We start from the raw sequence: 25,648 nt of genomic DNA, 5'->3' as shown, positions 1-25,648 counted from the left end.
AACTAGGCTTCTCAACTGTAAGGGGGAAGTGAGCAGGAAACTTCAAATGGGACCTGAAGAGGAAATAATGATAATAATGTAAATTGCTATTAATATTAAAAGGGGAAGGGTATTTTTTCTTTTTCATTTTTATTTTATTTTTATTTTATTTTATTTTATTTTTTGAGTCGGAGTCTCGCACTGTCGCCCCGGCTAGATTGCAATGGCGCGATCTCGGCTCACTGCAACCTCTGCCTCCGGGGTTCAAACGATTCTCCTGCCTCAGCCTCCGGAGTAGCTGGAATTACAGGCGCGCGCCGCCACGCCCGGCTAATTTTTTTTATTTTTAGTAGAGACGGCGTTTCACCATGTTGGCCAGGCTGGTCTCGAACTCCTGACTTCGTGATCTGCCCGCATCGGCCTCCCAAAGTACTGGGATTACAGAGGTGAGCCACCGCGCCCGGCCTCTTTCTGTTTTTAAACAAAACTTCCATTACAGACATCGGAGGCTGCAAGGCACAAACTGGGGCAGGAGTATGCACAGTCGCCCAGGATGACAAGTGGCAGGTTTTTTGTTGATGGTGGTGGTGTTCTGAAACACCAAACTTTAAAATGAACTGTTATTTAGAGAATTATTGTAATCGGAGCCGACGTGCTAACGCTTTTTCACTCCGGCACAAAGCACGCCCCTTCTGCCTCCCTTTCCCAGTCATTCTTCAGGCGTGCGGGAAACCGCGGACAAGCAGAGCACGGGGACCAGCACGATCCTCCTGCCACTCCAGTCTCTGCAGGTGCCAGCACAGAGGAAAACCAGGGCTCTCACCTCCCTACCCGCCACTGCGGTGCGGTCCCGGGGTGGAGCCACGGCGCGCCCCATCCTGAGAACCCCACCTGGAGGGGAGCAGGGACGCAGGAAGGGCACCACTGGGAGGCATCACCCGGTTCGCTGAAGGCACAATCGCGCGCGCGCACACACATACACAGACACACATACACACACACACGCGCGCACACACACACACACAGGGGCGCGCGGTGGCGCGGGCGGCTGGCGCGTTACCTGTTCTGCCAGCCCTGGAGGAGGTTGGTGTATTTGCTGAGCACGCCCTCGAGCGCCGGCTCCCTCCTGCGGCCGCCTCCCCCGGACGGGCTAGCGGCCACAGACCCCGGGCTGCTGCGGCTGCCCCCGCCGCCGAGCCCGGCCGCCGCCGACCGGCTGGAGACCCCCCGGCCCGCCAGAGAGCAGGAGGGCGAGGAGCCCGCCGAGGTAGCACGGCTGCTGCTGCGGCTGCTACTGTTGCTACCCCCGCCGCCGTCTGTGCCCTGGGCTGCCCTCTCCATGGTCCGTGCGCGCCCGGGACGCGGGTGCCCGCCGCGGTGGCGGCCCCGGCACGGCGGCTGCTGCTGCTGCTTACAGCTCCGGGCGCCCGGGCCGCGCGTGGCTGCTCCAAATCCCCGGGAAATGCCTGACTCATACAGGAGGAAGAGGAGGAGGAGGCGAAGGAGAGCTGGGAAGGAAGCCAACGGGGCTGGATGCAGCTGCGGCCGCCCCTCCTCCCGCCGCGGCCAGGGCCCGGCCCCTCCCTCCGCACTAGTTTCCCGGGCAAGTTCGGAGCGGGTGGCCGGCTAGGCGAGCCCTCTTCGGGTTCCTCCTTCTCTTCCTTCGTGTCCCTGCGGCCTCTCAGGCCCTCGGGACACTCTAGGAGGCCGATCTGCAGGGTGGGCACGCCCTAAATCCACGCCGAGTCACCCACGCATTCCTTCTGCCACCCTCTCTTGGATCCGAAGGGGCGAAAGGGAATCTCTGCGCATCACTCCCCACCCCCTATCCACCTCGGGACCTGGAGGGAGGGGCAGCCCCACCCACCCGGTCCACCCGGATATGGACCCGCCCGGCCTCACAGGCTCACATGCACACTCCCTCTCTCGGTCTTCCGCACACGATCCTGCGCCAGACGCTCCTACACAGTAACCTGGAAATTATCACCGGCGGAGCAAAGTCACAGCGCAGGGAGGGCCTCCGCGTTGTCTGGCGGAGGAGGGGAGTGGCAGGTGATCCTCACAGGTAAGCTCGCCGGGCATTTTCATGCAGCAGGATTATGATAAATGCTTAACAGACACACGGCTGGGCTGGGGTGAGGCGCGCGAACTCTCAGGTTTGTGCGAGTGCTTCCTTAAATTGAGTGTCCTAGGTCACTCACTGGCCTAACCCTAATCCCCTGCCCTGAATGGCACGCATAAACCTGGCAAGTCAAAACCTATCCATTGTTACCACACTGCACGTGCACCTGGGAACAGAGGCTTTGAAACCCGGAAAACTGCTCCTGAGGCAAGGGAAATTAACAGATATTTACAAACATTGAAGGATTCTCTGTGTTGGCCGTAACTTCTGCGCCCTTCTTCCTACCTAAAGATACTCTTTCCACCCCACTAATAGTTTTTGTGAATATAGATATCCATTGTAATCTGAAGCATCAAAAATTACCTACAAAAAGCTTTGAGGAACCCTCTCTCACACACACACAGACAAAACAAAAGGTGATAGATGATAGGTGATCTCCGTCCAAAGGATCTACAAACCCATCAAGCAGATAAATACTTCAACAGTTAAAAAAAAAATTACTAAATGGAAGTCAGCTCTCAGAGGGACAGTTCCCCGAGCCCAACCCCTTTCTAGCTTCACATCCTTCCAGGAAGATTTCATGGGTGGTTTAGCTCTAGAGATGCACGGAGAAGCTTCTGGAGTTGAAGAGAAGTGGTTGTACCCCTGAGTAAATTACAATTCCAGGTGCCTACATAGTGTTAAAAAAAAAAAAAAAAAACCTGAAAAGAGCTTGCCTGGACCAACTTTGAAGCCATTCAGAGCTTAATTCTAACCTATGGCCTTGATCAAATTACCTCTATTAGCCTTAGTTTTCTCACTGCAAAATGGGACAAATGATACTGGCTGTGATAAACTATGCAAGAATGTTCATTTGTTCAAAATATTTACTGCCGCTTCCTATGGAAGGAGTATCCGTCTTCCACATGGACCTCAGGCTTGGCCATGGAATTGATTTGAGCAATGGAATGTGAACAGAAGCAATGAATGCCCCTTCCAAACATAAGCTTTAAGAGCAGTCATATGGTTCCACCATCTTTCTCTTTTCCTCATCCCAGGAGAGCAGCATGTCCTGGATAAGGACTCTCCTTAATCTTGCGTCCTGGAGTGAGAAGGTGTGGAATACAGCAGATCCTAAGCCAGTTAGTGTTGGCCATGTAACATGCATAAAATGTTTGTTTGAAGCCATTGAGATTTTAGCATTATTTTTTACCACAGCATAGCTTTGCCTAAGCTAACTTACTGATCATATATGAGTGTTCATTGAGTCCTGCATTGACATACAGACTGAAGGTGGGAAGGTAGGTGCATATTGGACTATAAATGTCAGCATTATGTACCAAAACAACATGCCTTTTATTGGAGACTGCCACCTTAAGCTCCTGCTAAAAGAGGAGAAGTGTCATCATTTTATTTCATATTACCTAACCTATGCCACCATTACTCCACCTTATGCAGCCATCCTATGACTGGATGAGCTAGCACAACAAATTCTCACCTTGGACTAAAAAATTAGACCCTTGAGACAGACCAGTTCAAGGGGGGAAGGAACTAAGCTAAAAGGAATAGTCAAGGCCAGGATGGGGCAGGAGCAAGCCAGCCGTATGGAATCAAAAATGTCCAAGTCAGTAGCAAGAGGTGAGTGGAGCAGATGTGCTGAAAGTAGAGGCAATATCATGAAAGAGAGATGAAGCACATGCTGTTCCTCCTGCTGGCGACAGTATTCCCTGCTCTCTTCACCTGGTTTGTGTTTCTCACCCATGGAGTTATGGATTACAAGTCACATCTTCCAGAAAGCTTTCCTTGACCTACCGTAGTATAGCAAATAGGGAAAAGGTACCTGCAGAATTATGTTTGGAGAGGAAAAAGTCTTTATGTTTGAAAAGCAATTTGAAAAATACATAATAAATTGGCAAAAAGTATTTGAAATACATACTGTAATGCCCAACAGGTTCATCTTGCTTGTTACCCAGAAAAGCCAATGCAGGTTTTTGCAATAGAGGAAGAGTTTAACAATTGTAGGGCCAGCCAAGCTGGAGGACAGGAATGTATTATTACTCATATCAATCTCCCTGAAAATTCAGAGCCTAAGGGTTTTTGTTTGTTTGTTTGTTTGTTTTTTTGAGACTGGAGTCTCGCTCTGTCACCCAGGCTGGAGTCTAGTGGCACGATCTCAGCTTACTGCAAGCTCCGCCTCCTGGGTTCACATCATTCTCCTGCCTCAGCCTCCCCAGTAGCTGGGACTACAGGCACCTGCCACCATGCCCAGCTAATTTTTTTGTATTTTTAGTAGAGATGGGATTTCACCGTGTTCACCAGGATGGTCTCAATCTCGTGACCCACCCACCTTGGCCTCCCGAAGTGCTGGAATTACAGGCGTGAGGCACCGTACCGGGCCCACCTGAGGTTTTTTTTTTTAAGGATAGTTTGGTGGGCAGAGGGCTAAGGAATGGGGAATGCTGATAGATTGGGTCAGGGATGAAATTAATAGAGAGTCGAAGTTTGTCTTTTTGCACTGAGTCAGTTCATGAGTAAGGGCCACAGGACCTGATGAGCCAGTTTACCAGACTGGGTGGTGGCAACTGGTCCGTCAGAATGCAGGGTATGAAAAATACCTCAAACACAAATCTTAAGTTTTACAATAGTGGTGTTATCTATAGGAGTGATGGGAAGTTTAGAAATCTGGTGACCTCTGGAAAAATGGCAGATTATCATTTAACTATGCCTTTATCTTAGCAAAGTTCAGACCTCTTTTAATCCTGTGGCCTTTCATTAGTTTTGCAAAGGTAGTTTGGTGTTCAAACAAGGAGGGAATAGTTTTGGAAAGGGATATTACAATCCTTGCTTTAGGGTTAGACTATGAACTAAATTCCTCCCAAAGTTAGCTGTGGCATATGCTCGAGAATGAACGAGGACAGCTTACAGGTTAGAAGCAAGATGGAATCAGCTATGTCAAATTTTTTTTACCGGCATAATTTTACCGGCATAATTTTGTATGATTAAAAATATTGGCTAGGCCAGGCGCGGTGGCTCAAGCCTGTAATCCTAGCACTTTGGGAGGCCAAGGTGGGCGGGTCACTTGAGGTCAGGAGTTCAAGACCAGCCTGGCCAACATGGTACAACCCTGTCTCTACTAAAAATACAAAAATTAGCTGGGCGTGGTCATACACGCCTGTAGTCCCAGCTACTCAGGAGGCTGAGGCAGGAGAATCGCTTGAACCCAGAAGGTAGAGGTTGCAGTGAGCCAAGATCACACCATTGCACTCCAGCCTGGGCAACAGAGCAAGACTCCATCTCAAAAAATTTTTTAAAAATAAAAAATATTGGCTAAACACAAATGCTCAATATAAGGACCATTTCCTTAATTTACCCAGATTGCATAAATCATTTAGAAAAAATTTTAAACGTTAATAGAATGACTGGAAATCTGACAGCCATCACAGACCATGTAAAGATTTTGGGAATGAAGCTATGCATGATTGGAGCAATAAGATAAACACATTATACCTCTTGAAATAATGGACAGAATCAGTAGTTCCTAGTAGGGAGCTGACTACCCCATCTTCTTCTCCACATGGACCTGGAGGGCTGGTCTGGAGTTTTTAGTAGTTGCTTCTGAGGCTCCCTCCTCTAGTTAGAAAGACTTAGGAGGATGTTCATGGACCAGCAAGTAAGTGAGTGGACATTGACTTCATTAGCCAGATGACAGGAATGAAGCTTGGCCACAAATAGAGAGAAAATTATCACAACCAGATCACTCTCTTGATATCAACTTCGTCATGTCCATGTAAGAAACATATGGTCTGATGTGTTGTACGTCCCAAATAATAATAACAATAACAGCTAATGTATATTGAGCACTATGTGCTAGACTCTGCTTTAAGTGTTTTACACATAATAACTCATTAAATCCTCACAACAACCACATGAGGAGATCTACAGTTCTTACTCCCATTTTACAGGCAGAGGAAACTGAATTGAAGAGAGGTTCAGCAACATCCCCCAAATTCTGGTGGAGCCAGGATTTGAACTTAGGCAATTTGGCTACTGAGCCTGAGTTCTTAGCCACTGTATTATACCACTTGCTTCGTAATGAATCCAGTTTCATTTCCTCTACTTAATGAAACTGCAGAAAGCACAGCTCAGTGCCTGGAATTCCATTTCCTGTTATATTTTTATGCATTTAGGAATTGATCCTCTCATTACCACTCTGAGAGAAGCAGTACAGGTGTTTGGGCCCCTAGCACCCAGCCACAGGGCCTGAACACAATCATACTCAATACATGTTTATTGCATGATAAATTAAGCCTAATTTTACTGAGGAAGAAACAGAAACTCAAAGAGGAGGAGCTGATTCTGAACCAAGGCCTTCTGACTCCAAGTCCAGTGTTCTTGCTGTCTGAACTTCAGCTGTGACATGTACATGCAACCTTACCATCCAATGGGAAGAAGAAAATACCAGAATTAAGGTATGGACAGTCCACTATCCAGTGAATAAACAGCTCCATTAAGATTACCCTGAGAGGGCCAGGCGCGGTGGCTCACGCCTGTAATCCCAGCACTTTGGGAGGCTGAGGCTGGCAGATCATGAGGTCAGGAGATCGAGACCATCCTGGCTAACACAGTGAAACCCTGTCTCTACTAAAAATACAAAAAAATTGTGTATTTTTTATATAAAAAAAATACAAATATACAGATAAAATAGGTGCCTCTCCTATTTATTATTATTTTATTAAATAGATGCTCACTTTCAAAGATTTACACACAAAATTATAAAGTAAAAACTGAAGGCCAGGTGCAGTGGCTCATGCATATAATCCCAGCACTGTGGGAGGCTGAGATGGGAGGATTGCCCAGGAGTTCCAGACCAGCCTGGGCAACCTGGAGAGACTCCATCTCCAAAAAAATTTTTTAAATGAGCCAGCCACAGTGGCACATGTACCTGTAGTCCCAGCTACTCAGGAGGCTGAGCCAGGAGGATTGCTTGAGCCCAGAAATTTGAGGCTGCAGTGAGCTATGATTGTGCCACTGTACTCCAGCCTGGGTGACAGAGTAAGACCCTGTCTTGAAAAAAAAAGAAACTAAAAGATTATTTCTAAACCACTGCTAATAATTTATAAATATATATGTATATATATACTTTTATATATGTATGTGTATGCACACACACACACACATATATACACATCTCCTTCCCTTCGTCCAGACACTCTTCTATGTAGAGACATAGTTGTATATCATTTTATTCAAAAACAGGTTCATACTATAAAACATATAATACTTTCTAATTTACCTTGTTCACTGAAGAATATAGTATAGACAATTTCCTTTAGAGCTATATCATCATTTGTAACAGTTTCAGAGTATTCCACTGTCTATATGCACCCTAATTTAATCATTCCACTACTGATGAACACTCATATTTCAAGCTTTTGCTATTGTGAGAAATGTTCTTTAAATATCCTTTTACATTAGTTTAATTATTTCCTTAGAATAAGATCCAATGACTGGGTCAGGCTGCATACACTTATAAATGTGGCTCATGTACTACAGAATTAACCCCCAGAAAGTCTGAACCAATGTTTACTATGCTGGTTCTGGCTAGATCTAACATGTCGGACCATTGGCTGGATGGACAAGGCTGGCCATGTTTGAGCTGGGCTCTCTAATCCACAGGGTCTCTGCAGGCCAGCCCAGGCTTGTTCTCATGGCATGGGGAGGGTTCCAAAGAGAGGAAGCAGGAAGGACCTCCTGAAGCCTAGTCTGGGAACTGGTGTAATGTCACTTTGCCACATTTCAACTAACAGTGCTAGAAGACTGGGACATTTATAAGCAAAAACTTGTAAGACCCATACTTCACACTTTATGCAAAAGTCACCTCCAAATGGATCAGAAACCAAAATGTGAAATGTAAAACCATTAGATTTTAGGGGAAAACAGAGGAAAAAATATTCACAAACTTGGGTTAGGAAAATGGAGCAAACACATGTTGCCTTTTGTCATAAGGGAAGGATGATTAAGAAGGCAAAACCAAGGGTTCAGAGAGGGAAGCCAAGAACCCCAGAGAAGTATTCCCAGGCCTTGAGACCCAATCACGGAAATTGTGACATTTGCCCGACTGGCTTTCAAAATTGTCTTGGACCGCTGACCCCTTTGCACCTCCTGTTTCCGCCTCTTTGAACAAGAATATCTGGAGCAATTATCCTGTGTCTGCTTCACCATTGTGTTTTGAGTGTGAAGGGGCAGATAACCAGTCTCTTTAGTTTCACAGATCAGAGGAACAGCACTTACGGAGCTAAACTTACTAACCTGAGGAGCCTCTCCTACCTAGACCTGACTTAGTGGTGAGATTGTGGACTTGAAGCTAGTGCAGTAATGAGAGGAGACACTGGGGGCCATTGAGGAGTAGGATGAGTGTGTTCTACATGTGGGAGGAATATAAAAAAATTTGTGGCCAGAGGGTAGACTGTAGTGATTTCAAAGCTATGCCTATAGATCCCTCTTCTTTAGAGGTGAGGCTTAATTCCTCCCCTCTTGAGTGTGGGATGAATTTAGTGACTCACTTCTAATGAATACAATATGGCAGAAGTCATGGTATATCATGTCCAAGATCAGCTTATAAACAGGGGAGTGCTCACTCTCGCTCTCTCTCTCTTTCTGTCTCCCCCTGTCTTTCTCTCTCTCTATCATCAGTCACTCTAAGAAAGCCAGCTGCCATGACATAAGGATACTCAGGCCACCAATGGACAGCCCAGGCAGGAGGCATGAAGGTGTGCCAGCCACTGTGTCAGTCACCTTATAAGCAGATTTTCTGAGACCTGCTAACAGCCATGTGAGTGACCTTGGAAGTAGGTTGTCACCAGTCAAGCCTTGAGATGACTGCAGCCATGACCCACAGCTTGACTACAACCCATGAGAGACACTGAGCCAGGAACACCCAGCTGAAGTGCCTCCAAACCCCGATCCACAGCGACTGTGAGGTAATCAGTGTTTGTTGCCTTAAGCCACGAAGTTTGTGATAATTTGTTTCTCGGCAACAGATAACTAATACAGAGCAGGAAGCAGATCACCTCGGTGAAGGTCACACTGCAGCGCTATTGATTTCTAAAGACTCATGTTACATGAGGAAGCAGCTCAGAAGAGGAAAGAAAAGGAGCCAGGCATGGCTCTTCCTCAGGGACACTTGACTTTTAGGGATGTGGCTATAGAATTCTCTTTGGAGGAGTGGAAATGCCTGGACCCTGCGCAGAGGGCTTTATACAGGGCCGTGATGTTGGAGAACTACAGGAACCTGCATTCTGTGGATATCTCTTCCAAATGCATGATGAAGAAGTTCTCGTCAACAGGGCAAGGCAATATAGAAGTGGACACAGGGACATTAGAAAGACATGAAAGTCATCACATTGGAGATTTTTGCTTCCAGAAAATTGGGAAAGATATTCATGCCTTTGAGTTTCAATGGCAAGAAGATGAAAGAAATAGCCATGAAGCAACCATGACAAAAATCAAAAAGTTGACCGGTAGCACAGACAGATATGATCGAAGGCATCCTGGAAACAAGCCTATTAAAGATCAGCTTGGATTAAGCTTTCATTTGCATCTTCCTGAACTGCACATATTTCAGACCAAAGGGAAAGATGGTAATCAAGTTGAGAAGTCTATCAACGATGCTTCCTCGGTTCCAACGTCCCAAAGAATTTCTTCTAGGCCCAAAATCCATATTTCTAATAACTATGAAAATAATTTCCTCCATTCATCATTACTCACACAAAAACAGGAAGTACACATGAGAGAAAAATTTTTCCAATGTAATGAGAGTGGCAAAGCCTTTAATTGTAGCTCACTCTTAAGGAAACATCAGATAATCTATTTAGGAGGGAAACAATATAAATGTGATGTATGTGGTAAGGTCTTTAATCAGAAGCGATACATCGCATGCCATCATAGATGTCACACTGGTGAGAAACCTTACAAGTGTAGTGAATGTGGCAAGGTTTTTAATCAACAGTCAAACTTTGCAAGTCATCATAGACTTCATACTGGAGAGAAATCTTACAAATGTGAAGAATGTGACAAAGTTTTTAGTCGCAAATCAAATCTTGAAAGACATAGGAGAATTCATACTGGAGAGAAACCATACAAATGTAAGGTTTGTGACAAGGCTTTCAGGCGTGATTCACACTACACGCCTAGGCACAATACACTAGAATTCACACTGGAGAGAAACCTTACAAGTGTAATGAGTGCGGCAAAGCCTTTAGTGGGCAGTCAACACTTATTCACCATCAAGCAATCCATGGTATAGGGAAACTTTATAAATGTAATGATTGTCACAAAGTCTTCAGTAATGCTACAACCATTGCAAATCATTGGAGAATCCATAGTGAAGAGAGATCTTACAAGTGTAATAAATGTGGCAAATTTTTTAGACATCATTCATATCTCCTAGTTCATTGGCCAACTCATATGGGAGAGAAACCTTACAAGTGTAATGAGTGTGGCAAGACCTTCAGTCAGACGTCATCCCTTGTATGCCATCATAGACTTCATACTGGAGAGAAACCTTACAAGTGTAATGAGTGTGGCAAGACCTTCCATCACAATTCAGCCCTTGTAATTCATAAGGCAATTCATACTGGAGAGAAACCTTACAAGTGTAATGAATGTGGCAAGGATTTTAATCACCAGGCAACTCTTGCACATCATCATAGACTTCGTACTGGAGAGAAACCTTATAAGTGTAATGAATGTGGCAATGTTTTTAATCAACAAGCAACCCTTGCACGTCATCATAGACTTCATACTGGAGAGAAACCTTACAAATGTGAAGAATGTGACAAAGTTTTCAGTCGCAAATCACACCTTGAAACACATAAGAGAATTCATACTGGAGAGAAACCTTACAAATGTAAGGTTTGTGACAAGGCTTTTCAGAGTGATTCACACCTGGCACAACATACTGGAATTCACACTGGAGAGAAATCTTACAAGTGTAATGAGTGTGGCAAAGCCTTTAGTGGGCAGTCAACACTTATTCACCATCAAGCAATCCGTGGTATAGGGAAACTTTATAAATGTAATGATTGTCACAAAGTCTTCAGTAACACTACAACCATTGCAAATCATTGGAGAATTCATAATGAAGAGAGATCTTACAAGTGTAATAAATGTGGCACATTTTTCAGACATCGTTCAAACCTTGCAGTTCATCGGCGAACTCATACTGGAGAGAAACCTTACAAGTGTAATGAGTGTGGCAAGACCTTCAGTCAGACGTCATCCCTTGTATGCCATCGTAGACTTCATACTGGAGAGAAACCTTACAAATGTGAAGAATGTGACAAAGTTTTCAGTCACAAATCACACCTGGAAACCCATAAGAGAATTCATACTGGAGAGAAACCTTACAAATGTGAAGAATGTGACAAAGTTTTCAGTCACATATCAAACCTTGAAAGACATAGGAGAATTCCTGCTGGAGAGAAACCATACAAATGTAAGATTTGTGACAAGGCTTTTGGGTGTGATTCACACCTGGCACGGCATACTAGAATTCACACTGGAGAGGAACCTTACAAGTATAATAAATGTGGCAAAGCCTTTAGTGGGCAGTCAACACTTATTCACCATCAAGCAATCCATGGTATAGGGAAACTTTACTAATGTTATAATTGTCACAAAGTCTTCAGTAACACTACAACCATTGCAAATCATTGGAGAATCCATAATGAAGAGAGATCTTACAAGTGTGGCAAATATTTCAGACATCGTTCAAACTTTGCAGTTCATCAGCAGACTCATACTGGAGAGAAACCTTACAAATGTGATGATTTTGACGAGGCCTTCAGTCAAGTTTCATCTTATGCAAAACATAGGAGAATTCACATGGGAGAGAAACATCACAAGTGTGATGATTGTGGCAAAGCCTTTACTTCACATTCACATCTCATTAGACATCAGAGAATCCATACTGGACAGAAATCTTACAAATGTCATAAGCGTGGCAAGGTCTTCAGTTAGAGGTCACTCCTTGCAAAACATCAGAAAATTCATTCTTGAGATAATTGTTCTGAATGCAATGAGTATAGCAAACCATCAAGCATTAATTGACATTAGAGTCAATTCAGCATTGACTTGAGTTTGAGTTGACTTGACATTGAGTTCAAACATTAATTGACATTAAAGTGTTTACATTAAGAGGATTGGGCTGGGCAGGCTTACGCCTGTAATCCTAGCACTTTGGGAGGTCAAGACGGATAGATCACTTGAGGTCAGGAGTTTAAGACCAGCCTGGCCAACAGACGTGAGCCACTTTTCCTAGCCTGTTTTTTGTTTCTGATAGGGATTTTTATGGGTATTGTGTTGAATCTAAATCACATTGGGTTATATAATCATTTAACAATATTAATCTTTCCAATCCATCAATATGGGTCATATCTCTATTTATATATGTTTTTAATCATTTTGATCGATGTTTGTAGATTTCAAGGTACAAACTTCTCACCTTTTTACGTTTATTCCTAAATATTTCTTACTGTAAGTTCTCTAGCAAATGGAAGTGTTTTCTTAATTTTCTTTTAAAATTGTTTATTGTTAATGTATGGAAATTTAGCTAATTTTTGGTGCTGATATTGTATTCTGCAAATACACTGTGTTTATTAGTTTCAGTAGTATTTTAGTTGACTCTGTGATTTTCTACACAGCAGATCATGTCATCTACAAACAAATATAATTTTACTTCTTTCTTTCTGAAAAAAAATAGATAACTAATACAGGTATCTACCGTGAAACCAGCCATTTTTTTTATCCTTATGTTTTGGGATCTTTCTTACTACCACTGACCAACTTTTTCATATCCTGAAGATATGAAGCAGTGAAAATAAGAGAATTCAAGACAGGCTTAAAAAAAAAAAAATGCCAGGCGCAGTGGCTCATGCCTGTAATCCCAGCACTTTGGGTGGATCACTTGAGGTTAGGAGTTCGAGACCAGCCTGGTCAACATGGCAAAACCCCACCTCTACAAAAAATACAAAAATTAGCCAGGCATAGTGGCACGCACCTGTAGTCCCAGCTACTGGGGAGGCTGAGGCAGGAGAATCACTTGAACCTGGGAGGCAGAGGCTGCAGTGAGCCAGGATCGTGCCACTGCACTCCAACCTAGGCAACAGAGCGAGACTCCATCTCAAAAAAAAAAAGAAAAAAAAAGATATGTCAGTGCAGTGTAGGCAAAAAGTATAGACACATAGTAATATGGAACAGAATAAAGAATCTAGAAATAGTTTCATATGAATATAGTCAGTTGATTTTGACAGAAGTGCAAAGGCAATTCAATGCAGCTTTTTGTATTGGTTTCCTATTGCTACTGTAAAATATTACCATAAACATAGTGGTTATTATAAAACAATACAACTTGATTATTTTACAGTTCTGGCAGTCAGAAGCCCAAAAATGGGTCTTACATGGTAAAATCAAGGTATCAGTACAGCCATGTTGATTCTGGAGGCTCTAGGGGAGAATCTATTCCTTGCCTTTTCCAGCATCTAGAGGCTGCCCACATTCCTTGGTTCCTGGTTCTTGGCCCCTTTCAGCAAGGACATCACTCCAATCTCTGGTTCTGTCATTGCATCTCCTTCTCTGACTCTGACCCTCCTGCATTTTTCGTAAGGACCCTTGTGATTACATTGAGCACACCTGGATGATCTTTTCAACAAGTGATGGAACTGGACATCTATATGCAAAAAAGAAACAAACAAACCTTGGCCAGGCATGCTCATGCCTGTAATCCCAGCACTTTGGGAGGCCAAGGCAGGAACATCACTTGAGGCTGGGATTTCAAGACCAGCTTGGGCTACATAGCAAGATAACATCTGTCCAGAAAGTTTTTTAAATAAAAAATTAGCTGGGTGTGGATGGCACATGTCTGTAGTCCTAGTTACTCAAGAGGCTGAGGCAGGAGTATCACTTGAACACAGAAGTTCAAAGCTGCAGTGAGCTATGATCATGCCACTGCACTCCAGCCCAGGCAATAGAGCAAGACCCTGTCTCTAAAAACTAAACAAATACTGAAAATATTTACCTACAAAAGATATGGGTAAGGAAATGAAAGGTGAGCCAAAGACTGGGGAAAATGTTTGACAAAGGACTTGTTTCCCACATATTCAAAGAACTCTCAAAATGCAGAAGTAAGAAAACCTTATTTTATTTTATTTATTTATTTTTTTTTTTTTGAGGTGGAATTCACTCTTGTTGCCCAGGCTGGAGTGCAATGGCACGATCTCGGCTTACCACAACCTCCACCTCCCAGGTTCAAGGGCTCCTGCCTCAGCCTCCCAGTAGCTGGGATTACAGGCATGCACCACCATGCCCGGCTAATTTTGTATTTTTATTAGAGACAGAGTTTCTCCATGTTGGTCAGGCTGGTTTCAAACTCCCGACCTCAGGTGATCCACCCGCCTCGGCCTCCCAAAGTGCTGGGATTACAGGCATGAGCCACCACTCCCGGCCAAGAAAACCTTTTTTTAATCACAAAAATATGTGAGCATTCACTTCACCCAATAAGATATACAGATGTCCGAAAAAGCACATCAAGAGATGTTCAACATTACTAGTCATTAGGGAAATATAAGTAAAACTACAATGAGATACTAATACATACCTATTAACATGACTACATACACATACACACACACACACACACACACACACACACACACACACACCCCAAAACTGAGGATACCAAGTGCTAGTGAGGATGTGGAGTAACTGGAACTCTTACACATTGCTGGTGAGAGTGCAAAATAATACAGTCACTTTGGAAAACAGTTTAACAGTTTCTTTTAAAGTTAAACATACACTTACAATATGATCTAGTTATTCCACTTCTAGATACTTATACAAATATAATGAAAACCTATGCTTGTACAAAAAAACTTGTATGTGAATGTTTATTGATGCCTTATTCATAATCATCAAAACCTGGAAATAACCCAAAGATCCCTCAACTGGGGAATGAATTAAAAATGTAAACAAACTATGGTACATGTATACAATAAATGACTACTCAGCAATAAATGAGAGTAAACTATTGTTACATGCAATATTGCAAGTGAATCTCACATGCATTATGTTCAGTGAAAGAAGCCAGACTCAACCATACACTATATGATTTCCTTGATAATGACATTCTGGAAAAGGCAAAACTATAGGAACAGAGACAAGATTAGTGATTGCCAAGAGTTAAGAGTGGAGCAAGTGTTTGACTAGAAAGAGATAGCTAGACAGAAATGTATTTGAAGGTGGGTGGAGTGATGGAACTGTCCTATAACTTACTTGTGGCAGTGGTTACAAGAGCTCCAGGCACTCATAGAAACTCATAGACTGTCCACCAAAAATAGTGAAATTTATTAAATGTGAATTTCTAAAACAAATTTTTAAAAAAGAAAAAGATATATGAGGTCAAATGTCCTGTATGCCTTCATGTTAGAGGATGAGTTCCCTATGTCAGGGAAAAAAAGGATGGATGGATGGATGGATGGATGGATGGATGGATGGATGGATGGATGGATGGATGGATGGGTGGGTGGGTGGGTGGATGGATGGATGGATGGATGGATGGATGGATGGATGGATGGATGGATGGATGGTCTGCCAGCCTACCTGCATGCCTGCTGAAAATTTTCAGTGATATTTCTAAGATTTTTTGGGTAGGTGTGCAGATGTCTTTTCTATACACCTTCTTCAAGTGACAGTAGTGTGAGCATTTGATTAAATGAGACACCAAATCAGAAAATTCTTTATAAATTGAAAGTGTACTACAAACACCAGATATGTTACTGCTGAAGGAAGAAACAGTCTAGATATTCATGTGTCTTAAGATTGAGGCTCCTGAAAGGCCATAAAACAAGTACCCCAGTATCAGGGGAACTCACCCCCAATATTTCAACATAGGTTCTTTCTATTTTCCCTAAGTGTCGGCTGGTCTGAGAAATAAAGAGAAAGAGTACAAAGAGGGGAATTTTATAGCTGGGCTGCCAGGGGTGACATCACGTATTGGTAGGACCATGATGCCCACCTGAGCTGCAAAACCAGTAAGTTTTTATTAAGGATTTCAAAAGGGGAGGGGGTGTATGAATAGGGTGTAGGTCACATGCTTTAAGGGGCAGGCAGAGTAAAGATCATATGCTTCTGAGGAAACGGGGCAAGGACAAAATCAGAACTCCTGGTAAGGGTCTATGTTCAGCAGTGCAAGTATTGTCTTGATAAACATCTTAACAGAAAACAGAGTTTGAGAGCAGAGAACTGGTCTGACCTCAAATTTACCAGGCTGGGGTTTCCCAATCCTAGTAAGCCTGAGAGTACTACAGGAGACCAGGGCGTATCTCAGTCCTTATCTCAACCACATAAGACAAACATCCCCAGAGCGGCCATTTATAGAACTGCCCCCAGGAATGCAATTCTTTCCCTAGGGTCTTGATTTCCTTGCTAAGAAAAGAATTTAGCGATATCTTCCCTATTTGCATGTCCGTTTATAGGCTCTCCGCAAGAAGAAAAATATGGCTCTTTTTGCCCCACCCTGCAGGCAGTCAGACCTTATGGTTGTCTTCCCTTGTTCCCTAAAATCGCTGTTATTCTGTTCTTTTTCGAGGTGCACTGATTTCATATTGTTCAAACACACGTTTTACAATCAATTTGTACAGTTAACGCAATCATCACAGTGGTCCTGAGGTGATGTACATCCTCAGCTTACGAAGATAACCGGATTAAGAGATTAAAATAAAGACAGGCGTAAGAAATTATGAAAGTATTATTAGGGAAGTGATAAACGTCCGTGAAATCTTCACAATTTATGTTCCTCTGCTGAGGCTCCAGCTGGTCCCTCTGTTCGGGGTCCTTGACTTCCCGCAACACCCCAGGTTTTTAAACAGCCACAGGAAGTCCCTATCCAGAGATGAAGTGACATGCAGTTAGTGTGATCAATGCAGTGCAAAGCCACTGTTAATAACTATCCATGACATTTCCCCTTCCTGATTTGCCACCTGACAAAATGCCCTGTGGAGGGCTGGAAATGGAGGATGAATCCAATCTCAGCATTTTTCTGAGAAGGAAAATGAAACTCAGAAAAAGGAGACTCCCAGGGTCACACTGTGAGCTGGAGGTAGAATTGGGGCTGCCAGTTTCAAGGCAGAATGTTCTTGACTGGATGCCATTTAAACAGCAGTTTTAAGTGGTTTGCAAAATACTAATCCTTCTGACTTCCCCGCAGGTAAACCCAAATAACCAGAATGAAAGATTACCAAAGTGGACAAAATATTCTAGAGACATAAAAGGGGGAAAAAACAATTCAGTGTTCCTGTAAAGAGAAACTTCTGTCCAAAGAAATCTTTTAAATTTAACTGAGAATTGTAACATTCTTTTTGTTACAACCTGCAAGACAGGACTTGATTTCTCTAAACTCTCCCCCCAAGCAAGGGAACAATGATATGATTGTGGGTTGTTTCACTTTGAGTATTTCTCAACCTCTAAATATGAGCCATTCTCTGCATCTAAATATGAGCCAACCTATGTGTGCTCTGAAGTTTTTTTAAATATAAATTGCCAGGGGGAGAAGGTGGTTAGTGGACCTTAAGACTTTTATCTGCAGATTTAAGAATTGACTTTCCCAAAGTTTAAAAAGAGAAAAGACCACTTACAGAAAATCTCTAACACGTCTCTGTACTCCCAGTCCTGGAAAAGAGAATTTCAGAAAGAAGCTGTTGCCGGGTGTTGATGTTTCTTTTTGGATCAAACCTAATATGCAAGTCAATTTTTATAGGTTGAAACTATAGAAGAAAGAAAGCAAAAGCCCAAAAAGCAGCAAAAAGATCCCCCTGTCAACTCCAGAGAGTGCAGAACTTAAAAAAATAAAATTAAAAAAAAAAAACTTGACAAGTATCTTTGGACAGGTAGAAAGTTCAGTTTTGTGAGCACTCCATTCAATATGGTATGTGGTTGTGAATCTTGGAGAACTAAAGCCAAGCTTCTATCCTTCTTCCCAGAAGGCTCCCCACTCACAATGGGAGAGAAGCCAGAGGAAAGGAAATTATCATGGAGATTCATCTTGATGCAAAGGTGGGAGCCTTTATTTATAGATACCACACGTTTCTTGCAGCTGAATGGCTTGCTTTTTGACAAGACACATTTGAGATCATCATATGCTCAAATTTACTAGCAGACATTATGCAGTAAATTATTTCTGACTTAAAGCTTTTAAAAAGCCTGCCCGATTTATGTGCACAGCAGAGCCCTGTAAGTATGACTATTACAATGTCAATAGGCAGTGTTTAAGTCCTAACAGTCTCCCTATGAGCATTTATGAACATCATTCTTTTTTTTTTCGAGATGGACTCTCGCCCTCGCTCTGTCGCCATGCTGGAGTGCAGTGGTGCGATTTCAGCTCACTGCAACCTCTGCCTCCTGGATTCAAGGGATCCTCGCGCCTCAGCCTCCCAAGTAACTGGGATTACAAGCACGAGCCACCACACCCAGCTAATTTTTCTATTTTTAGTAGAGACGGGTTTTCACCATGTTGGCCAGGATGGTCTCTATCTCCTGACCTCGTGATCTGCCCGCTTCGGCCTCCCAAAATGCTGGGATTACAGGTGTCAGCCACCGTGCCAGGGCAAACATCATTCATTGTTAAAGAGATAAAGGAGAGTTAGTGAATTAGCAAATGACAGGCAGAAGAAGGATTTTTTTGTTTTGTTTTTACTTTCCATATCAAATAGTCTGCTTACCACAAATTTCATCAAGCAAACATCTGGAGATGGGAGATGGAACAGCTGTGAGTTAGTGCCTCTTCCTTGTCACGGGGCAACTTGCCTCTCTGAGCCTCAGTGTTTTTGTTTTGTTTCATTTTTGTTTCTGAGACAGGGTCTCACTCTGTCGCCCAGGCAGGAGTGGGAGTGCATTGGCACAATCCCAGCTCACGGCAGCCTCGACATCCTGGGCTCAAGCAATCCTCCCACCTTAGCCTCCCGAGTAGCTGGGACTATACAGGTATGCACCACCATGCCCAGCTAATTTTGTTTTATTTTTTTGTAGAGACTGGGTCCCACTCTGTTGCCCAGACTGGTCTCAGACTCCTGAGCTCAAGCAGTCCTCCCGTCTCGGCCTCCTGAAGTGCCACAGGTATGAGCAGCTGTGCCCAGCTATAGCCTCAGTGTCTTCATCTGAAAAATAAGATGGCAGCACCCACTTTGTGGTGCTGTTGTCAAGCTCTAATAAGGTATCTTGAGTTGTATTACTTAGTAAATGGTAAAGTACTATGATGTGCGAGAGAGTATTTGGGGTTTTGTTTTCCTTGTGGCATTTTTTTTGCCCCCAGAAGAAAGGGAAGAAATGAGGAATGGCTTCAGCATCAAAGTAAACTCCCCATCAGCATATCTCACCACTGGCGACTCACCCTTTGAATGAAAACCCCTCAGAAAAAATTCCACGTGAGTGCTGGGTCTGTTGATTTCTTGCTAGTAAGGGAGAATTATTAGTCAGAATTTGAGCAGATGGTTGTCCCCCAGCATCAGGCTTATTTACAATTTAGAAAGGGAACTTCACAACTACTGTATATTAACTTGGGATTGCGATGATGGAGATATTTCATTCTGTCACTAGCAAAACCCATAATCAAATTCCAGTTTCCTTATCTGTCCCTTTCATTGGATCTTTTTCAAACAATTTGATGGTTACATACCAAATATGGTCCTCTAGTCATTTAAATTCCCCACTTTATAGCTGTTCTTGCCAATTGGCTATCCATCAATTCTGCTCATACTGAGAACTCCGCCCTTTCCCTATCTAGCTGTAGTCTCCTATTCCTGCATTTTCCTTATAGACTCACGTCTATTGGTTTTTCTGTCCCTACTGAGTTTTTCTGCCTTTGGCTGTGGTAGATCTGCACCATTAATGGAGAGTTTCCAACTAAGACAGTTCTTTTTTAACTATCTTGGATAAATAAAATTTATCCATTCATTGGCTCAGAGCAATCATTCACACTTTAGTATAAGTGGATATTTAAAATCTATTTAGCTATTTTGCATTCATAAGAAAACACAAGGTCGAAGAAGATGTGTAAAAGAGAAAAAAGGAGGGACATAACTTACAAATTTATATCAGCCAGACAGTAATAATCTCCTGAAAAGAGCCTAACTTTTAGTTTTCACTTGGTCCCTCTCTGCTGTTAGCTTGATCAGCTGTCTCCCCTCTGCTGTCTGGAGGGCATCACTGTAACTCCAGGGACAGTTTGCACAAGGGCTGCAGTGGCAATCTGAGGTGTGGCATGTAGCAAAGGTATCAGTCTTTCCTGTCTTGCCAGCCACTCCCCCAACCTGATTCCCCTATGTCAGTGATGATAACATGGCCCAGATTGTTTTCTTTCTTTTCAATGAATGTGATTATTTATGCTTTGGGAAACTTTTCAGATAAAAATATCAAAATCTTTTTTTTTTTTTTTTTTTGAGACAAGGTCTCACTCTGTTGCTCAGGCTGGAGTACAATGGCACAATCTCGGCTCACCACAATCTCTGCCTCCTGGGTTCAAGTGATTCTCCTGCCTCAGCCTCCTGAGTAGCTGGGATTACAGGCATGTGCCACCATGCCCACCTAATTTTGTATTTTTAGTAGAGACACAGTTTCTCCACGTTTTTTTAGGCTGGTCTCGAACTTCCTACTTCAGGTGATCTGCCTGCCTTGGCCTCCCAAAGTGCTGGGATTACAGGTGTGAGCCACCGCGCCTGGCCTCAAAATCATTTTTAAAAATTCTTTGCCATTCATAAGTTTTGCTTTGGGGTCCAGAAAATATGGCTGCCTCTGCTATGCCCAGATGTCAGGGATCACCTTTTCCAAGGCATGCCCACAGCCTGGTGAAATGAGACCTAGAGAGCATTCTGTTTTGTACTGAAACTCTCTAAACTCTCAGTCAGAGTAATTTTACTGCTGTCACAAAACCGGGCCTGAAAACCGAACCTTAAAAAGGTCATTTGATTCCCTTGCCTTAGGTCAGGGCCAAAATGTTCATAAAAGCCTCTTCTAAAACTAATTCCCTTTTACTTTAAATATCTAGTGGTGCGGCCTCAGCTATAACAGGGAGATGATCTTCGCCACAAAGATAACCAAAAAGTCTGAGTCTCATGGTCCAATGGTTATCTTTGTTTGTTTCTAAGTCAGCCTTCATTTCCTCTTTCTTAGTCATACCAGCTTATTCTATTTGAGGCTGTCTTCCTCTACCTGGTAAATTAATGTTGATTTTCCAGGGTTTTATACAAGTATAAAGCCCTGCTCTCTCCACATAATTTCACCGTGGCGTGGTCATGCTGACATGACAGAATGACATGACAGACTTAGCACTCTAGATAAAGGAGAAAAACTAAGATCAGAGTTATATTCGGCTTATAATACAGGCTCAAAGACCAAAGGTCCATTCCAAATAGAGTTTAGGATCAGACTGCCTCCAATTGGTTTTGCTACTTCATAGCTATATGACCTCTCTGGGCCTCAGTCTCCTTAACGGTCATATGAAGATCACCCCACCACACCAGTGGGCTTCTGTGAGGGCGAAATGAGATTGTAAGGAGGCCAGCACACTGACTCCCGTATAAAGGATAATCAATGCATCTATTTGAACCCATCATTTATCTAACACGCTCTAAAAGCATTTCTATAACATCTGTGGAAAATTGCAGGGCTGTTCTCAGCACGGTTTGTCAGCCCCTCCTCCTGACAGTTGTTCCTCCCTTTACCATTGTTGACTCCTGCACTGCAATGTGATCTGGCCAGCTCTAGGTGGGTTACACTTCAGTTTCCAAGCCAATTTTGAGAGGGAATAGAAAAATATTCTGCCTTCTCTGCTCAGCACTCTCCCCCTTCTTCCTGGAACTGCTCTTTGACTCTGGCCATGCAGTTCACATGGGAAATACCTTTCTCTTCCATCGCCACAACTGAATACTCTAAGACGTGCAGCTTTCCAAACCAGAACAGTTAGAGACATTCCTGGAAATCTTGGGAACTGGAATGAAGAAAAGACTGTTCTTAATCTGTGGTAACAGCCTTGGGGAAGGGGACTTGGAGCTGTTAGCAGCCATGTTCCTGGCTGTGTGGACAAGGTCAATGTGCTAGGACAGAGAATCAAACTAATAAACAGGCAGAGTTGAGAGATGAGTGAAGGCATCTAGGGGCACTGTTGTCTGTCCACTCTTCCTGAAGCCTGGCTGATGAACCTGTGCTTTATGGCATAAGCTCCCTCATTGTTTCAAGTGGGGTTCTGTGCTTGCAACCAAGCAGCAATGCCTAAGGTGAGAGGCAAACATTCATTCAGCCTGGATGTGTCCCAAGAGAACTTCCCGGTCTCCAACCCTTCCCTGGCCTACTCTATAAGGCTGGGCTCTATATTAACCCCTACAGTCTTGCTGATCTGTTGGTGTATTCTGTCTGGTATCTCAGTCTATCAATAAAATAATAATCATAGGTATTACTTGAGGGTCTCTGGTACAATAAGCATTTTACATCTATTATTGCTCTCATTGTGCTAAATTAAAATTTCAAAAGGTAAAATCCTGACTCTTGTGCAAATGTGAAATGAAACCATGCCAAGGGTTTTATTCAACTCATTAATTAATAGGGAAACCAGTAAGATGTAAAAACTGGTGCAAATAAGAATTTAAATTACAGAGATTTATATTCTCTACCAGAGAAAATTAATTGGCATTGCTATGAGCAGGAACTGTTACCATCAGTTTTCTATAACTTAATTTCTACTGTTACTTGAATTTTTAAAAAGGCTAGTCATTGCTTCTCAGCCTTTTGGCTAATATCAAGTGTGAAAAAAAAGCCTAGCCAATGGCAAGTCAGTGAAATGTGCACACCCCTGTGGAATCAGATATCACCAGAGGGTCCCCGGGACAATGGCCCCACTCAATTGAAATAACACCCAGTAATCTCTATTATCCAATCCCAACTCTTGGACAATTTTTTTCTGACAATTACAGCAATCCTGCAGAAGAGAGATTATTATGCTCAATAAAATATCATCTTCATTTTGAGATGAGGACACTGAGGCACACAGAAGTAAGACATTTATTTTGCTCACATGATTAATAAATGGCAGGTTAGGGTTCAAACCCAGCTCTGACTCCAGATTCCCAGTTTAAACTGCCCAGGTTGGCTAGGTCCTAGGTACACTTCCTGGCTCATACAAGTCCATCTAGGGGAAAACATTACTCACTCATTCATTTACTCACTCATTCATTTACTCACCCATTTAACAGAAATTGCTTCTCTCTTTTATCCTGCATTTTAGGTGCTATGATGAATTGCTGTCCTCATTCAACCAACCCAAGACCACCAGGAACAAAGCCTACTCTGACAAAGCCTACAAAGTCATGTTCATTGACACATTGCAAAGACACCACACACCAGGAGAACCATAGGGTATCTCCCCAAACAAAGGAAAAGAAAAGAATTACAGTATGGGGCATGGGGAAGAGTGGAATTTAAGTAAATGCATTTTGACAGACTCAAAGCAAGATAGGTCTAAATGTAAAGGTATCATCATAAGTCCTGGACTATGAAGCAGACCCAGGAACCTGTTTGCTGGGAAGCAATAAGATTATTATCCATAGCTGTGGAATACTGTGTCCAGAAACCCCTCCTCCAAAGCTCTATACCTAGGGTTTAGATCAAGGCTGCTTCTCTCTTGGTGACTTAGATCCTCCAGGCAAGGGTGAGATGTTTCACTCTAACATCATTTCAAACAGCAATGTTTCTGATAGTCTAAGATTTTAGAGAAAAAAGTTTCTCAATGAGTCAGAAGGCACTACTCACTCCAAGAAGGGGGTTTTTGTGACCCTTTATCACTACAGTGTGCCCCTTGGGAGAAATACTATTTATTGTTAACTTTGAATCTGCTTTTATCTTTTATTCCAGCCGGATGAATGGCCAGGCAGATTTTAATAGTCCAAGCTAATTTTTACTTTCTCTTGTCTCAATGGGGGTGACAGACAATCAGGTCATTACAACACAGTGGGAGAAGCAACTATGATGAGGGTTTAATTTAGACTTCATTTAGGTCAGAGAAGACTGTCTGCAGGAGGCAGACCTCCCAGCTGGGAAAAGCAGAAGCTAGCCGAACGAAAGTGGGAAGGAGGAGTGTTACAGTACAGTGAGGACTTGGGCAGAGGCACCAGAGTGGGCAGAGTGTGGTAAATTGGAGGAATCACAAGTGTCATTGAAGGCAAATCAACAGAATGTCTAGAATGCTGGGGAGGACTGCGTAACACTTACATCAAAACTTACACCAAACTCTCCTTTGGCTAAGGTTAGAAAGCACAGGTCACCAGGAGTATGTGTTCTCTGTTCAGGGGAGAGTCATTAGCGTGGTCTTCCTATGCATATACACATTAAAGGCAAGTAGCCCCCCGAGGGGAAATGCTAAGGGGGAGTTCCCCTGAGGTTTCGTAAGGCATCTGGTTTGCAAAGCTGATCCCTGTGTGGAAAGTGGAGCCATTTGTAGACTTGCCCTGAACCATCCCATCCTGTTTCCTGAGGACATTTAGGGAACCAGGCTGGCCTTTAACCAATGCTGAGTTTCAGGAAAGGACAAGGACAACCAAGAAATAAAACTGCCATGAAGAAACAGGGTGTTTCTGAGAACTGGATATAGCAGTGGGTGGTATCATTCAAGGTCCTGGGAGGGAACAGACTGCACAGTGAAACAGGATAATCCTCTTTCTCGTCTCTTCACTGGCCAAAACCAATCAGGAACAAAGGGCAAGGATTTAATTGGTCCAGGTGGACCTGAGCATCAGAAGTCATGTAGCTCTGCAGGGCACTGCAGTGTGTGGTCAGCACTGAGGGCACCTCTCTCTCAGAGCTGCCAAGGCTGTCCCTGGAGGTCATCCTCCAGGACAGACAGCAAGGTGGAAAAGGGAGAACAGTGGATTTGGAGGGACAAAGTAGAAAGTTCTAGAACACGGGCTAATACTAAGAGCTCTTTTGGACTAGTTCACCCTGGCACAGAGGTTTTTCTCTGCAAAACAACAGCTGGATTTGGGAAAGTGAGATAAAAGGAGTTGTCACTTATAGCACAGCAGGGAACAGCAGACCCTAGCACTGTGGACCTGGTGTCTTCAACAAACTGCCACTTTGGAGACAAGTAGTAGAAAGAATTTTAAATTATTTAACTTACTAGTTTTAACATATTATTTAAAATGATTTCTTATTTAAAAAATTAACGAGTGTCCATGTCGGCACCCTTTGTTAGAGAAGCAGATCCTGTTAGAGTGGCGACAGCCAAGTCTGGAGCCCTAAGCAAGTCTGGAAGGACATGAGTGTCAGGTGGAGACTTTATCCTGAGGGCAGTGTGGACCTGGAGGGCCTCCAGCAGGGAGCAGCATGTGGTACTGGCTGCTTTTGCTGGATTATTGCTGTGATAGGCAAGCCCCTGCCCATCCCTTACATTACCAGGAAGGATTGCATATTAATTCTGTTGTCACCTGACTCCCTTGCCCAGATGGGGAAGACAACTGTTAAGCACTAGGGATA

General features: G+C 43.3%; 2 protein-coding genes across 6 annotated transcripts in view; one reads left to right on the top strand and one right to left on the bottom strand.

The window, feature by feature from the left end:
- The window catches only part of OSBPL10 (oxysterol binding protein like 10), a 412,361-nt gene that overhangs the window by 322,699 nt on the left and 64,014 nt on the right, over positions 1-25,648 (bottom strand). For 4 of the 5 annotated variants that reach the window (XM_024244956.3, XM_024244955.3, XM_054552440.2 and 1 more), the window contains exon 1: positions 1,040-1,320. The exons of the other annotated variant lie outside the window; for it this stretch is intronic. In XM_024244956.3, the coding sequence (XP_024100724.1) occupies positions 1,040-1,320 (281 nt within the window). Of the gene's footprint in view, positions 1-1,039; positions 1,321-25,648 lie in introns of those variants that run through there. 5 annotated transcript variants of the gene reach the window in all.
- ZNF860 (zinc finger protein 860) lies at positions 1,800-12,686 on the top strand. Its single transcript, XM_054552438.2, is given in 3 exon segments — positions 1,800-2,044; positions 8,774-10,274; positions 10,277-12,686. Coding segments are annotated over 2 exon segments (2,943 nt in total). The 5' UTR covers positions 1,800-2,044; positions 8,774-9,194; the 3' UTR covers positions 12,140-12,686.

The sequence above is a fragment of the Pongo abelii genome, chromosome 2 (assembly GCF_028885655.2).
Source record: "Pongo abelii isolate AG06213 chromosome 2, NHGRI_mPonAbe1-v2.0_pri, whole genome shotgun sequence".
In the NCBI taxonomy this organism is placed as follows: domain Eukaryota; kingdom Metazoa; phylum Chordata; class Mammalia; order Primates; family Hominidae; genus Pongo; species Pongo abelii.
Note: the sequence above shows the minus strand (reverse complement) of the source record. Positions and strands in the feature narration are given on the sequence as shown.